Raw genomic sequence first — 17,273 nt, 5'->3', positions numbered from 1 at the left:
TTTTGTCTGGTTTTGGCATTGGCGTAATTTGACCTCATGTGATTTGGGAATCTTATCTGGAAAAGATCATACAAAATTAATGTTAACTTTTTTTTATATAAATGATAAAATTCTCCAGTGAAAACATCTGTACCTAGAAATTTCTTTTTGGGGGGAGCATCTAAATTACAAAGTAAACTTCTTTCACAGTTGTACGGTTATTCAGGTTAACTACTACAGTTTGGCTGAGTTCTGATAATTTGTGCATTTTCAAGGATTTGATCTATTTCATGTAAATTGCCAGATTTGTGTGTGTAGAGTTATGTTCATAGGACTGTCTTATCCTTCTGACATTTGTAGGGTCTTATTTTGCTCTTCACTTTCCAGTTTCTTCAGGCAGGACTTAGATAACTGACTTGAGATCTTTTCTCATTTCTAATGTAAGCATTTAGTGCTATAAATTTCCATCTTGACGTTGTTTTAGCTGCATCCCGCAACACTCTGATATGTCATGTTTTCGTTTTCAACCATTTCTATGTTTATTATAAATTTCCTTTGAAATTTTCTCTTTGACCTATGGGGTTATTTAGAAGTAAGCTGTTTAATTTCCAAGTGTTTGGAGATTTTCCTGTTGGCCTTCTGTTGTTTATTTTTAGTTTGATTCTGTTATGGTCAGACAATATACTGTAAATGATTTCTATTCTTCTAAATTTATTAAGTTTTTTAAAATTTGTGACCCAGAATAAGGCTTACTTTAGTGAATGTTCCATGGGTACTTGGAAAGAAAGCATGTACTAACTGTTGTGGGGAGAAGGGTTCTATTAATGTCAGTTAGATACTGTTGCTTGATGGTATTGGTCAATTCCTCTAATCACTGTTGATTTCCTGCCTAGTAATCTATTAATTGCAGAGTGGGGTTTGGCAGTCCGTGACTATAACTGTGGATTTGTCTATTTATCTTTTCAGCTTTATCAGTTTTTGCTTCATGTATTTTGAAGTGCTTTTGTTTCTAAATATGCATTTCATGTTGGTATATCTTCTTGGTGGATTCATCCTTTTATCATTATGCAATTTCCCTCTTTGTCTCTTGTAATTTTCCTTGCTCTGAAACCTACTTTTAAAATATTAATATAGCCATTCCTAATTTTTAAAATTAATTTTTACATGATGAATATTTCTGATAGCTTTGCTTTTAACCTACATATGCCATCGTGTTTGAAATGAGTTTTTTGTAGACACTAAGTAGTTGGATCATTTTGTAAAAATCTAGTATACCAATCTCTATATTTTAATTGGTGTATTTAGTCCATTTACATTGAATGTAATTATTGATATGTTAGGGTTTAAGTCTGCCATATTATCACTTACTTACTATTTTTATCATTTGTTTCTCATTCCTCCTTTTTTTTTTTTGCCTTCACATGGATTACGCGAACATTTTTTAGAGTTCCATTTTGATATATTTATAGTATTTTTGAGTATATTGCTTATATTGTTTTCTTAAGTGTTGTTCTCAGGATTACCACACACAGATCACTTTTCACAGCCTGGTATCCACTTTGAGTGAAATGCAGGAACTTTAATTCCATTTAAGTTCCTTTATCCTCTCTACTGTGAAAACTATCTTTACCAGTTCACCTGGGTTTGGAATAGTTTTAGAAGTTTAAGTCTGAAATATTCAAGTCCTGTGGTCTTTAAACTTCCAGTGTGACTCTAAGATCTCAGAGCCATTACTGCATCCAATAATACCTTATTGATGTAACAGCAATTCAGTAACGTGGCAGGATACAAAGTCAATGTACAGAAATCAGTGGCTTTCTTATACACTAACAATGAAAATACAGAAAGGGAAATTAGAGAATCAATTCCATTTACTATATCACCAAGAACCATAAGATACCTGGGAATAAACCTAACCAAAGAGGTAAAGGACCTGTACTCGAGGAACTACAGAACACTCATGAAAGAAATTGAAAAAGACACAAAAAGATGGAAGACCGTTCCATGCTCTTGGATTGGAAGAATAAACATTGTTAAAATGTCTATACTGCCTAGAGCAATCTATACTTTTAACGCCATTCCGATCAAAATTCCACCAGTATTTTTCAAAGAGCTGGAGCAAATAATCCTAAAATTTGTATGGAATCAGAAGAGACCCCGAATTGCTAAGGAAATGTTGAAAAACAAAAACAAAACTGGCGGCATCACGTTACCCGATTTCAAGCTTTACTACAAAGCTGTGATCACCAAGACAGCGTGGTACTGGCATAAAAACAGACACATAGACCAGTGGAACAAAGTGGAGAGCCCACATATGGACCCTCAACTCTATGGTCAAATAATCTTCGACAAAACAGGAAAAAATGGAAAAAAGACAGTCTCTTCAATAAATGGTGCTGGGAAAACTGGACAGCGATATGTAGAAGAATGAAACTCGACCATTCTCTTACACCGTACACAAAGATAAACTCGAAATGGATAAAAGACCTCAACGTGAGACAGGAATCCATCAGAATCCTAGAGGAGAACATAGGCAGTAACCTCTTCGATATCAGCCACAGCAACTTCTTTCAAGATATGTCTCCAAAGGCCAAGGAAACAAAAGCGAAAATGAACTTTTGGGACTTCATCAAGATTAAAAGCTTCTGCACAGCAAAGGAAACAGTCAACAAAACAAAAAGGCAACCCACGGAATTGGAGAAGATATTTGCAAATGACAGTATGGACAAAAGGTTGATATCCAGGATCTATAAAGAACTTCTCAAACTCAATACACACAAAACAGATAATCATATCAAAAAATGGGCAGAAGATATGAACAGACACTTCTCCAACGAAGACATACAAATGGTTATCAGACACATGAAAAAATGTTCATCATAACTAGCCATCAGGGAGATTCAAATTAAAACCACATTGAGATACCACCTGACACCAGTTAGAATGGCCAAAATTAGCAAGACAGGAAACAACGTGTGTTGGAGAGGATGTGGAGAAAGGGGAACCCTCTTACACTGTTGGTGGGAATGCAAGTTAGTGCAGCCACTTTGGAGAACAGTGTGGAGATTCCTGAAGAAATTAAGAATAGAGCTTCCCTATGACCCTGCAATTGCACTGCTGGGTATTTACCCCAAAGATACAGATGTAGTGAAAAGAAGGGCCGTCTGTACCCCAATGTTTATTGCAGCAATGGCTACGGTCACCAAACTGTGGAAAGAACCAAGATGCCCTTCAACGGATGAATGGATAAGGAAGATGTGGTACATATACACAATGGAGTATTATGCCTCCATCAGAAAGGATGAATACCCAACTTTTGTAGCAACATGGACGGGACTGGAAGAGATTATGCTGAGCGAAATAAGTCAAGCAGAGAGAGTCAAGTATCATATAGTCTCACTTATTTGTGGAGCATAACAAATAACATGGAGGACATGGGGAGATGGAGAGGAGAGGGAGTTGAGGGAAACTGGAAGGGGAGATGAACCATGAGAGACTATGGACTCTGAAAAACAACCAGAGGGTTTTGAAGGGGCGGGGTTGGGGGTGGGAGGTTGAGGAACCAGGTGGTGGGTAATAGGGAGGGCACGTACTGCATGGAGCACTGGGTGTGATGCCAAAACAATGAACATGTTATGCTGTAAATAAACAAATAAAAAAAAAAACCTTATTGATGTAGGCACCAGTCCTAAAGGTAAATTACATAACACATCCACCTTTATGCCTATTGATGTAATTTAAAAAAACATAAGATTATAACCACTGACTCTGGCTTAGACCTGAGATGTAACATGAAAGACCTAGGCAGAAGGTCAGCATCAATATACCATGTCATTTCTTTGGTTGCAATTGGGTAAAACGAAGTACTGGGTATTGACAGGTATGGATTTCACTGCAGAGAGCCACTCGACTTTCAGAATTCAGTTCCTATTTTATCTCTGAATTCTAGAATTAAAACCAACAAAGCAACTAATCATGTTTCTTGCCCTTTATTTGTTTTTCTAGCCACTGGGTTCACTTAGTCAGTGGATTAAAGTATACAGTTCTAGATCATGAGTTGTACTATGTTCTTAGGTCACTGTGTTAATGCCTGAATAACCCACATTTCAAAATGTTCAGTCAATAACTAAGGTGAATTTTCATTTTGTAGTGATTGTATATACCTATCATATACTTATTACTAATATATTTATTATATTATGAGGAAATATATTAGGGGCAAAATCAGGTATATATTTGGTGTAATGGTAGGGAGAGAAACTGAGCTAGAATTTGAAACTCATATAACATTATAAAGAAGTAGGAGAGGATCTCATGTGAGAACCGAGAGAGACTCTCAGGAGAATTAGAAGAATGCACTCTCAGCAGACAGAATGGCATGAATAGAGATAGGGAGAAGAAAGATCCTAGAGCATGATAGAGGAGTAACAAGTACCAGTTTGGATCGTACTTTGGGTATGTGGGAATTGAGGGTAGGTAGTGGAAGATGAAGCTAGAAAGAGAAATAGGGAAAGATCACAAAAGATTCTAAAATCCAGGTTTGGAATTTGAACTTAATTTTTGGTAGTACATAGTTACCAAATATTTTAGAGCAGAGAAGTGGCATGATCAGATCAGATATTTTTTTTTTTTAAATTATTTATCTAGGGAGGAGGGGCAGAGGGAGAGGGAGAAGAGAGTCTCAAGCAGACTACCTGATGAGTTCAGAGCTTGACATGGGGCTGGGTTCCATGACTGTGAGATCATGATCTGAGCAGAAACCAAGAGCTGGACGCTTAACTGCCTGGACCATCCAGGCACTCCTAGACCTATACTTTAGATAAGTTAATCTGGCAGCTTCATAGAGATGATATGAAGAAACAGCAGGTGGGGAGATCAGGTTTCTATAGAGGACAGGGAAGGGAAAAAGGGAAGACCTAAACTCAGGTGGCCATAGAGACTTATAGACAAAGAATTATGTAGGAGAAGCTGTGGCATAAAACTTGATAGTATATAGCAAGTAATCAAGTCTTGGGGCCAAGGAAGGGGAGAGAGACCATGGTTTTGAGTCTGGAGGTCACTGTTAGCAAAAGTAAGTGATATAGAAGAAACAGCTGAGGGCAAGAATGGAGAGGAGTATTAGATTCTGAATATGTAGGATCTGGGATCTCAGTGGATGGCAGGAAAGCCTGGTTAGAAGCTCAAGGAAGACATCAAAGTTAGGGATCTCAATTTGGGAGGCATCTGGACAGAGATGATGGTTAAAGCTATGGGAATGGATAAGATCACCATGAGAAGGATGTAGAGAAAAAGAAACAGACCAAAGACTCAACCCTGGTAGGGTGGCAGACAAGGAACAGTTGGTTCAATAGCGCATGATCAGTGAAGAGAGTCCCAGGCTGCAAAGATATCAAGGGGGTTAAAGACTCAGAAAGGGCCACTGGTTTGGCCCAGTGACAAATAGGTCATGGTGGCCCACAAGTGGCATAGAGGTAGGGGACAGGTGACCAGGAAGAGGACCCTTGAGAGTAGAGTAGCTATATGGTTGATAGCTGTGACTGTTGTTATTTTGTTTGGGAAAATATGAACAGTTTATAGGCCCAGATAGGAAGAATACCTAAGAAAAGAATAAGATAGGAGGGAGGAGATGGGGTGAGGGGCACCAGAAGAGAAAAATATCAGACATTTCTTCCACCAAGATGGGAGAGAGGCAGGCCGGGATAAAGCTAGGAAAAAGTTTAAGGTGGAAACAATGGAAACATAAGGTGTTGCTCCAAAGGTACTGTAGTCACGACCAGATTATTATTCTTTTTTAATCAAAAACCCCTTTTTTGAGAAAATTAATATGACTCAGGGCAAAGGTGGTTTTCCCAATCTGAATAATCATCAAAATTAATTATGAAACTTTTCAAAAGTACATTTTTCTAAGCCCAAACCCAGCCACACCAAATCAGAATTTCTGGTAGAGTGGCCCAGGAATCTGCATTTTAAAAGCCCTTCAGTGATTCTGAAGGTTAGCTGGGTTTGGGACCTCCTCAGTATGGTTTTCTAACCAAGGACATGTGGCTGAATCACAGGGGCAGGCACCGATTGACAGACTGCAGCGCACAGCTATTCAAATTTCAAAAAGCTCCCCAGATGATCTGATGTGCACCCTGGATAAGCAGCACAGTAAAGAGACTGGATGGGGGAAAACAATGAAAGGAACAACGACAACAACAACTAGTTGGATAGAATACTGAAATTCACAGTACCGATTGGTTCTCTGTTACTTATGTCACCTGACAATTTCCTTTGGACATTTCTCCTATCGAAATGGCATCTGGTCCTAACCTGGCTGTCACAGGTGGACTGATGTGTTTCTCTGTGGCTTCTCAGCACATTTCCACAGGCGGCCAGGCCTGCGGGGATGCCATCTGTGGCTCTGTGGAGACAGCCTGGCTTTGTAATGTTCTGAAGCCTCTTTAAGGGAAACCATACAGAATAACATTGTTCATTCTCTGAACTCATGGCACAATGTATCTTATAAAAGAAACAAAGATGCAGAATGGGTGGAAACAATGGGAACATAAGGTGGAAGAAAGAGGATAGAAAAAGCAAAGATGGTTCCTATGTACTAATCGGAAAGAAAATATTGCCAGGCAGATTCAGAATTTGGCCAGAAAATTCCTTGCACCGTTTCGTTTTTTGTTTTTTAAAGCAACAGTAACAATACAACAATTACAGAAATGAGAGCCTGGCACATAGTTGCTTGGCACTGAGGGAGGCCATTAAGCCCAGCCCTTTTAATGCCTCTCAAAGAAATACAAAATTCTCTTTTATTCCACATGATGGTGTGATCCAATTCCTGTTCCAGCAGCCCCGGCAGATCATCTGTTGGAGTCTTTAAGTTTACGGCACAGAAGGAAACTGTCAGCTCCTCTCCCCTTTTATAGGACACTCACATTTGCATATTCAACAGACAGTACAAGCCTCACAGGCCATATTCCCCCAAATGCAATAATCCTACCCTTGAAATACAAAAGATATAATAGTAACATGAAAATATTCTTACCCCGATGAAGGCTGGCTCCAGCTGTGGCTTAGTAAGTCAAAAACTAGTAAACTTGCTTGTAATAACATCCTAAAAATTCCAAAGGTTATTTTCCCTCATCCACAGTTAAAAGGCCATCTCCTACAGAACACTGTCACATCTGTGACATGTCCAGATTAAGGCAAGAGGTCTCTTGCTCCTAGTAATTTGTCTGGTTAGAGATTAAAGAAAAAAAATCTGTCTTGAAGCTGTCAGTTAATATTTTTAACTAAAAAAAAAAAAATGCCATCTTCACGCTTCTCAGCAGAACCGTGTGATTTTTAAACAGAGGTAAATTCTTCTCCATATCAGGTATCTGGTAGTTTTGTTTTGTTTTGCATTTTGGCACGAGGCAAGCAAACAAAAGGTTATCCATCAAGTTTAAAATGCATTTTAGTAACATAAAATGAAGTTAGCTTTCTTTGATATAGAATTACCTACACATTTCACTGAAAAAAAAATCCTCTTTGCAATTAATAAAGAATTGTGGTATTCTAACAAAGCTGGAAGCTAAGGATCTTCAAATTCCAAATCTTTCCATTCCTGGATGAGCTTTGGTATTCAGATGTTAATAGGATGCCTGCCTTTTTTTTTTTTGGCCAGTGTTCAGACTAAAAAGTCTGTGAAACAGACATTTTCCATCCTATGACCTCAGTTTTAGGATTTTTTTTTTTTTTGCAAAATGTTAGTTATTTTACTTGGCAGATTGCCAGAATTCCTTCTTACTTTCTCTCTCTTCTCTTTATCTCTTCTCCCTTTTCTTTTCTCTCCCTTCTTCACCTTGCCTGTCTTCTATTCTTTGATACAGTATGGATTTAAATTAAAGTCCAGCTGGACCTATACTTACATGGTGTTTGGTAGGGTTGCTAGAATTAGCAAATAAAAATACAGGATGCCCAGTTAGATTTGAAATTCAGGTAAAAAACAAATAATTTTTTAATATAAATATGTCTCAAATATTGCATGGGACATACCTATACTAAAAAAATTATTCCCAAATATTGTATCAGATATACTAATACCAAAAAATTATTCCTTGTTGCTCTGAAATTCAAATTTAACTCTGTGCCTTGTATTTTAACTGGCAACACTAGTTTGGAGGTTAAATAGAAGGGGTAAAAAAAGAAAGAAAAACAACAAAGACATCTTTTTACAACTGGAAGAAAAGAAATTTCCATTCCTATCCTTCTGAATGCTATTTGTCTAGGTATAACGCTCTATGGCACTGGTTTATTTTTGACCCATCCAGTTTTAGTAACAGCTCCACAGAGCATTCCACATCCTGACACTGTCTGAAGAAGTCCACAGGGTTTCAGCTCTGGATCACCCAAGTCCAGAACTCGCAAAATGGGTCCCACAGACAGCATGGGATCATAGTTCAGCCACAAAACCAAACAAATACTCAAGTTGTAATCAACCATTCTCCTTTGAAATTTGTACATCAAATTTAATATTTTCAAAGGCACGGAAAGAGTTTTCTCTCTATAGTTCTCACTCTGAGGCAATTTAGCATGTTTAGTAACAGTAATTATTAGGAAAAGCAACAGAATTCAGTTGTACTCCAAAACATAATAAAATGATCACCTCTTGGACATTTTGAAAGGGAAGGTGAAAATATTGATATTCCAGACATTTTAAAATAAGATGAAGATCTTAGTTACATTAATTATTAATTCAAGTGTATTTCTCAACATCTAAGTACACCCAAGGGGCGCATGTAATTCAGAAATGATGTTCCCTTGTTCAAAGACATATTAATATTCAGTATTCTAAAAATATGCTGAAGCCTGATAGGCAGAATGGAGAATGTATGAAAGCAGGGTTAAAAGCATGGGTTCAGGGATCAAACTGAATTCAAATCCCAGTTTTGTCACACACTAGTTGTGTGACGCTGGGCAAGGTACTTACCCTCTCTGTGCATCATTTCCCTTATCTGTAAATGGGGATAACCATTCCAGAGAGCTGCGAGAATGATATGAGTAAAATGCTTAGAATAGTGCCTACCACATAGTAAAGAGCTCAGTAAATTTTGGGGGTGAGGATTATAGCTCAAACTGTCAACAGGAAAACAAACCTCACAAAATCAGAGATTGGCTTCATTTTTACAACTGGCCCAGGAGAAAAATGATTTTTTCCCCTGTGGCTAAATGGATGACATATTTAGATTTTCAAAATTATAAATACCAGTATTTTATGTATTTACCCATTTAAAAATCCTCTTTGTTTTCAGAGTATACAACTTCTTGGGTTGTACGAAATTAGCATCAGATTGTTTCAAGAAGTGAAGTTATTTGGTTAACAGTTCTACCCAACTATTGGTTGTTTTTCTTTCTCATCCTGTTTATTATTCTCTTCACTCTCCCCAACTCCAAAAGCAAATGAGTAATACTCTTTCCCCAATCCCTACAAGCCAATTAATCTAACCCAATCTTCCAGCTTTCGTGTTAAACAGACATTCAAATGAAATAGTCCCCAGTCACTGGATTTCCTGCCATCTGGTCAGTTTAAACTTCATTTGTTTGTGTTTTGAACCAGGAATGGAGTCCAGTAGGGCTGGGTCTATTCTCAGTGCAGCTCAGGTGTCTGTAGTCTGAGGCAATGGCAAAGAAAGAGTGCTTTCAAGTCAGATACCTCTAAGGTAATATCCTGTTTGGGCCACACTACCTGTGTGAGCTCCCTGAGACTCGCTTTCTTTATCTGTAAAAAGAGAGATTCTAATGCTACTTTTCCCGGTTGCTATGAAGATTCAAAGCGCTGATTCATCTACAGGGTGATTCTATGTTTCGGTTTATACCCGTCGTCCCTACATCACTCTTAGATTATATAGTTATCCGATTTTTATCAGGGATTTAGCACACGGACTGGGTAGTTACTATTCAGGATGTTACCTCTTAATCATGACATACCAACACCTTCACTATTCTAAAGAAATACTTCAAGTCCCACCAAGTCTTCATTTTTGAAGCAGGGATAGCCTTTTTAACATAGAAAGATGAGTGTGTGCTTATGTGTGAAACTTTGGTCACCTGCCCACTAGCCTTACCTTCCCTGTCCCTTAAGTCTATTTCAGCTATTTCAGGAGCTCTGTGGTAGAATCTTGAGGGCAGAGGCTTAAATATTTTACATGCTTTGGTGGGATCACGTGAGCTCCGCTTTAGCAAAATACACTGCCAACAGCAGAAGGCCCTCTGAGGTGAGCAGGTGGGCCAGGGCTGGGAAGCTGTCTTTTTACCTCTGCCAGCTATTTGGATTGTTGATGAATTCCAGACTCCAGCCTCTGTTCTTTCCAAGATCTCCAACACCAGGCAGTAACACCACTCTTTCTCACTGACTACAACCAGACTTCCTCCTGCTTCATTCTCAGCTCTATGGGGTATAATCTTCTTGATGATATGGAGGGAAGGCAGGGATTAAGGGCTTTTAGGGAAATACCAGTCCTTCTTGCAGAAACAGGGTTTCTCCCTTAAACTTGCTTCTGCTTCATGTACCCTCTACACCAGGCCATAGACTGAAAGTGGTTCCTGCAAGTGGTTCAGGAGCCTGCTGACCTACGAAATCTAGGCCACGCTCAAGTACAAAATCTCCTCGAGCCAACCTGCAACTCTGAGACTCCGATTTTCTGTTCGATAACATGGGATGTAATAATGCAATAATACACCTCATTGGATTACTTTAAGAATTAAATAAGCCGACATGTCCAGTACAGCGTCTGGCACAAAATAGGCATTTAATGCCTGGAAAGTATCATAATGGTACCAGGCTGCCTAGGAAGAGATCAGCATTAGAGGCAAAAGAGAATCTGTGTGATCTGGGGGTGGGGAGAGGGGAGAATTCAGTATGTAAATATATAAGCTCTGCATTTTGGAGGTTTACATCTTAATTAAAATCTGTAGAAGAGAAAGCAAATCTTGCTAGTGGTTTTTCTGAAAGAAGGTACAGAAAATGCACAGCAGCTGTATTCCAATCATCCTTTGTGTTATTCCACATTTAACTCATTGATTCAAAGCAACAATTTCTTATTGTGTAGGTATTATGTTCTAAATAGCTGGGCAAAGCTTCAGCACAAGAGCATGAAGAAGGTTTATAAAAGAAAACATTTGGAGGAAGCATAATCAGTCTTTTAATGCCAGGCAATATTTATTGATTACCCACTGCAATCAATAAATATGGTAATATTTATTGATTTATCACTCTCTCCCATGGCCTAGGTGATTTCTCAGAAAAACACTGCCATCTGCCAAAGCCACAGTGAGTACAGAGTAGCTAAAGTTTATCAATTAATGTCTCTGTGGACTGGAATTGTTCATTGCAGAGGTGCCATACTCAGGTCTAGAGACTGTGTCCACCTTAATCATTAAGTGAAAGAAGCAGTTGCTTATGTGATCTAATTGGTGGTCACTGAAAAACTTCCGTCTCCTTTAACATACCCTCCAACTATCTACCTTCTTGAGCCTGTGAACAGGTCCTATAATTTTCTGAGTTGTCAGGCCTCCTTTGAGCTCAAGATTTCCTTGGCCCCGTGAGAACACTTTTGGCCTCTCTGAGGGGAGTACTGCAGGGTATAATCTAGTCGCATTCTGGCAGCACGGGCCTGTGGCAGAGTTGAGTGGGATAAAAACCTTTGGAGGAGCTCTTATAGTCATTTGGTCTCACTTTCCTCATCTGTAAGATAAGGAAGGAGGAACTTCCTTTGGAGGCTGCAGAAAGGTCTGAGGAAGCCATTTACTTGAGGTGACTGAGCAAGGGCTGGAAACAAGGCAAGGCCAGGGCATGTTAGTCCCTCCTCCGTCCTCACTCCTTTGGCACAGATTATGTATCATTAATTGGTCAGTAACCTATAGGATGTTATGAATATTGGCTGGCAAGTGGATTGGTGTGGTTTGATCTGTATTTAATTTAATTTAATTTAAGATTTTATTTATTCATTTGACAGAGATCACAAGTGGGCAGAAAGGCAGGCAGAGAGAGAGGAAGGGAAGCAGGCTCCCTGCTGAGCAGACAGCCAATGTGGGGCTCGATCCCAGGACCCTCATATCATGACCTGAACCGAAGGCAGAGGCTTAACCCACTGAGCCACCCAGGTGACCCCAGACTGTGTAGGTTATGTTCAAAAAGGATGAAATGAGTATATACCCCAAATAACTAAAGGCAAGATTTTAAAGAGGTAGTTTTATGCTCATCTTCATAAGTAGGATTATTCACAACAGCTAAAAAGTAGAAGCAAACCAGGTGTCCACTGATGGATGAATGGGAACACAAAGTGTACATACACACTATGGAACATTATTTCATTATATATATATGTATATATATATATGTATATACACATACACACACACCATGGAATATTATTTCATTATGCATGTGGACACACACACACACACAACCATGGAATATTATTCAGTCATAAAAAGGAAGGAAATTCCTTTTTAAAGAGGAAAGAATTTCTGACACAAACCTTTGAAGACATTATGCTAAGTGAAATAAACCAGACACAAAAGGATAAATACTGTATGATTCCCCTATAATAAGTCCCTGATGTAGTTAAATTTAGAGAGATATAAAGTAGAGTGGTGGTTGCCAGGGACCAGGGGAGGGAGAGATGGGAGTTACTAGCTATGGCAATTCATTAATTCAGCATATCAGCAGAGTCTCCATTTGAGGAGATCAAAGGAGTTCTGTGGATGGATGGTAGTGATGATTGCACAGTGATGTAACTGTGCTTAATGCTACTAACCTGTACACTTAAAAATGGTTAAGATGGTAGATTTTATGTTACATGTACTTTACCACAATTACAATTCTAAAAAGACATTAAATTAAACAAAAACATATTGAGTAACCCTGACCTAGATAACACTCCGAGAAGTGTGTTTGGATGGAGCCTGGGCATAAAGGAAAGAGAAAGTGTGAGTCTCTGGGGGAACCAAATAAGTCAGGGAATACAGTCTCTAGTTTTTCTGACGAATTCTCTTTTGTGACCTCTGGGACCATGGGTTTTGCAGTCTGGTATAAAAACACAAAAGAGAAAGTTTGTAATCTTGCTCTGTGATAGCATAATTTCCAACCTACATTCTTGATTTCATTTCGTATTTTAATTTGAGAGTACAACCAATATGATAATAAAGCCTAGTTTCCCCCTCAGATAAAACTGATATACACATGTCTTCTCTTTCAACAAGGCTATCCAGCCTTGGACTCATTCATGTCTGAGTGTTGGGTCAGGACCTTCCTTCCTTATTGAATAAACCATACCTCTCAAAGGCCTTCAGCCTCAGTTTCTTCATCTACATAATGAGGGGGGTCCCAGGAGCCCTAAAGGCCCTTCCTATTATATTTTTTATTCTTGATGTCCAAGAGTTGAAGAAACAGAATCTGGCCAATTTTTTCTAGGCAAAGTCTGTACACCAGGTTTCTCATTTTCTTAGCAGACAGAATCCTGGCAAATTACTTAAACAGATACGGAAAGGAAGTCTCTGGGGACAGACACCTCACAGACTAAAAGAACAGCCACAGTTCATTATTTTAGATACAGATTGCTGTGGCCAAAATAAATATCAGGAAGGTTTCAAACTTCTCTGAAAACACACACACACACACACACACACACACACACACACACACACACACATGCCCTATCTATAAAACCATCTTTCGGTAACAGTTTTCAAATCAACTTTGATCTCTCAACTTCCAGAACCTATTATACGATCAGTTTGCACAAACTTATTATTAAATGCACATGCATACGTGATAGATTTCTTTGTGTCTGGCATACAACTGTTTCTCTGTGTATTTTTTCCTCCATATTTAACATTTTCTAAGACAGCTCTACAATGGGCATAAAAAGTGTTAAATGAATATGGTCATGGACTGTTCATGTCCATCCAAAATTTGTATGCTGAAATTCTAACCCCCAAGTGATGGTATTAGGAGGGCCTTTGGGAGGCAATTAGAACTCATGCCCTTATAAGAAGGAATATAATAAAGCTTGCTTCCTCTCTCTTCTCTGCTTTCCACCACGTGAGGACACAGCAAGAAGACGGCCATCTGTAGGCCAGGAAGTGACCCTCACTAGATGCTGGCTCTGCCAGGACCTTGATCCTAGATCTCCCAGCCTCCGGAACTGTGAGAAGTAAATTTCTAATGTTTACAAGCCACCCAGTCTCTGGTAGTTTTTTTTTAACCACCTGAACTGACAAAGACAAATATTTTTCATTGATATGAACTTTCATCTTTGTAAATGACTCACAGAGTTGGACATTATATACGTGGAAAGGATCTTTGGGCATCATCTAGACCCACTCTGTTCTACCAATCAATGACAGCCACATCTTCTAAGACAATTAAAAACAGAAGTCAGTGGTGAATTTTTCAGGCTCCTCCAGGCCATGCATTCTTCACAGGGAAGATATAAAGCCATGTGCTCCTTGCCTATGCTCCTATTGTCTGAAGGCTTGGAGGACAGCTCATTCCAGTTAACATCTCCGGACTAGACTCACCACTTGTCCTTCTTCACTGCCTCAGCTCCACTAGAAGACCTTTTGAAACTTTTGTTTTTATCACCCTTCACCCCTTCTCAGTTTACTTTTTTTTTTTTTTAAAGGAAAGATTTAAATTCTGACTGAGCTCTGATCATTATCAACTGCTGAGACACGGTCGTTCTCTATCTTTTGTAAGTCATGGATCCTGTTAAGGTTGCAGTAATAACTTGATTTGGTGCCGACCAGGTAACTGGCACTTTCTATACATTAATTTCAACTACTGTATAAACTCTGGAGAAAGAACATCGTGCGAGTCATTCTAATTCAGTTTGAGCTTAGGATTTCCAAGTCTTTTACTATACGATGTGCTCACCTGATGGACTTTCTTGTTCTATCTCCTTTGTTTTTTCCTCCTAGGAGGTGAATACTTCGTGTTTGACCCCACTTCTTTAATTTACGAAGGCGATTTCAAATCTTCAAGAAGTTTTTAACATTATAGGTGCTTTGTTCAATGAAGGGTCATCTACAAATGTAGAAGGGTCCTGCCTTGGAATTCTTACAAGCGTATGCCACTGACCTCTCATTTGAGAGTGGATTTGTTAGTGGTTGGCAAGTCTGGATTAAGCAAGCACAGTGACTGTCAAACTGTGGCCTTCATAGTATCTTGGTCATCTCCACTTGCTCACTATTCCTAGGACTTTCTAGTACAGATAACAATCTGGCAGGATCTCGATCTATCTTCCTCTGCAGGCACCACCTTCATTGCTTGCTCTTTCTGGCCTCGTTATTGTCTCCAATGAAACTTCAGAAGAGCTCACAGACAGCAATAGAGTGGGACAGAGAGGTTAAGAACTTGGCTTACAGGTCCCGAATCTTGGGTCTAAATCCTGGCTTTCCCACTTCAAGATAAATAGAGCAGAAACCTTAATTCTCCTCTTGTTTCCTGTAAAATAGGGTGTTATTGGATTTTTACTAAAAATTAGAGGTGATAAAACATGGTAAGTGTTTAGCATAGTACTTGGTCAAGGTTAAAGCTCAAAACAGGTCAATTATCACCAGGTAGAAAAGCTGCCACATAAATTTATCCTCTCTGTAAATTAATCTTGTTATTTAGTTGAGGTAAAATTTATAGACAGTGAAATGTGCAGAACTTAAGTGTAAAATTCCGTGTGGTTTTGATGAATGTATATCCTTCTCACACAGCCCAAATTAAGATACAGAACCCTTCCATCACTTCAGAAATTTCATCATGACCCCTTCCAGTCAATCCCCAGCCCTTCATAGCAACCACCAATGATGAATGAGAGTTCCTGTTGCTCCACATCCTTGCCAGCATTTGGTGTTGTCAGTGTTTTGGGTTTGGGCCATTCTAATGGCCATTCTAATATTGGTATCTCAATATTTCAACTTGCATTTTCCTGGTGACATATGGACTAAGAGCATCTATTCATGTTAAGGTCTTTGGCCCATTTTTAAATAGGCTTGTTTTCTTACTGTTGAGTTTTAAGAATTCTTTGTATACTTAGGATACCAGACCTTTATCAGATGTGTCTGTCACAGGTATTTCCTCCCAGTCTTATTCTCCTGACATTAACTTGTCTTCTTATTCTCATCTTCTCATTCTTCTCATATTGTTTTTCATGGAGCAGATTTTAACATTTCAATGAAGTCCACTTTATCAGTTATTTCTTTCATGGATTATTCCTTTGGTGGTGTATCTAAAAGGTCATCACCATACCCCAGGTCATCTATGTTTTCTCCTATATTATCTTCTAGGAATTTTATAGTTTTGCATTTTATATTTAGGTATGTAACCTGTTTTGAGTTAACTTTTGTGAGGGGCATACAATCAGTCTAGATTCACTTTTTTTCTGTGTGGGTATCCAGCTGTTCCAGCACTATTTGTTGAAAAGATTTTGGTCCTTTGTACTATCTTTGCTCCTTTGTCAAATATCAGTTGACTATATTTATGTGGGTCTATTCTGTTTCACTTATCTATTTCTCTGTTCTTTTGCCAATACCACATGTCTTGATTACTGTTGCTTTGTAGCACGTTTTGGAGTGGGTAGTTTCAGTCCTCTAACTTTGCTCTTCTCCTTCAATATTGTGTTGGCTCTTTTGGGTCTTTTGGCTCTCCATATAAACTTTAGGATCAGCTTGTTGATATCCACAAAATAACTTGCTGGAATTTTGATTGTGATTGCATAGAATCTATGGATCAATTTGGACAGATTGGTTTGGACAGATTGGTGACTTTTGATTAGAAGTATTCCATTGTGTGAATATACCACAGTTATTTATCCATTCACCAGTTGATGGATATTGGGGTTGCTTCCAGTTTTTGACTATTATGAATGAAGCTACTAAAAATATTCTTGTACAAATATTTTAAAGGACATGTTTTCCATTTTTCCTGCATGAATGCTACAAAGGGAATTGTTGGTCATGCGATAAGTATGTGTTTGATTGCTTAATTTTAAGTATAATAAATAAAGTAAATAAAGGGAATTGTTGGTCATGCGATAAGTATGTGTTTAATTGCTTTATTGTCAAGCAATAAATGTGTATAAGAAATAGTCAAATCATTTTCAAAAATGGTTACGCCATTTTACTTTTCTACCAGCAATGCGTGAGATTTCCACCTGCTCCAGATTCTTGCCAATATTTGGTGTTGTCAGTCCTTTCAGTTTTAGTGGGTGAGTGTAGTGGTATCTCATTGTGGCTTTAGTTTTTATTTCCCTGAAGAAGAATGGTATTGA

The 17,273-nt window shown here is 38.5% G+C and overlaps 1 protein-coding gene across 9 annotated transcripts in view; it reads right to left on the bottom strand.

Annotated features, from left to right (window-relative positions):
- AFF3 (AF4/FMR2 family member 3) overlaps nucleotides 1-17,273 on the bottom strand; it is a 568,940-nt gene that overhangs the window by 140,983 nt on the left and 410,684 nt on the right. For 6 of the 9 annotated variants that reach the window (XM_045981491.1, XM_045981489.1, XM_045981492.1 and 3 more), the window contains one exon: nucleotides 8,939-8,992. The exons of the other annotated variants lie outside the window; for them this stretch is intronic. In XM_045981491.1, the coding sequence (XP_045837447.1) occupies nucleotides 8,939-8,992 (54 nt within the window). The remainder of the gene's footprint in view (nucleotides 1-8,938; nucleotides 8,993-17,273) is intronic. 9 annotated transcript variants of the gene reach the window in all.

This window comes from Meles meles, chromosome 16, assembly GCF_922984935.1.
Source record: "Meles meles chromosome 16, mMelMel3.1 paternal haplotype, whole genome shotgun sequence".
NCBI classification, from domain to species: Eukaryota; Metazoa; Chordata; class Mammalia; order Carnivora; family Mustelidae; genus Meles; species Meles meles.
Note: the sequence above shows the minus strand (reverse complement) of the source record. Positions and strands in the feature narration are given on the sequence as shown.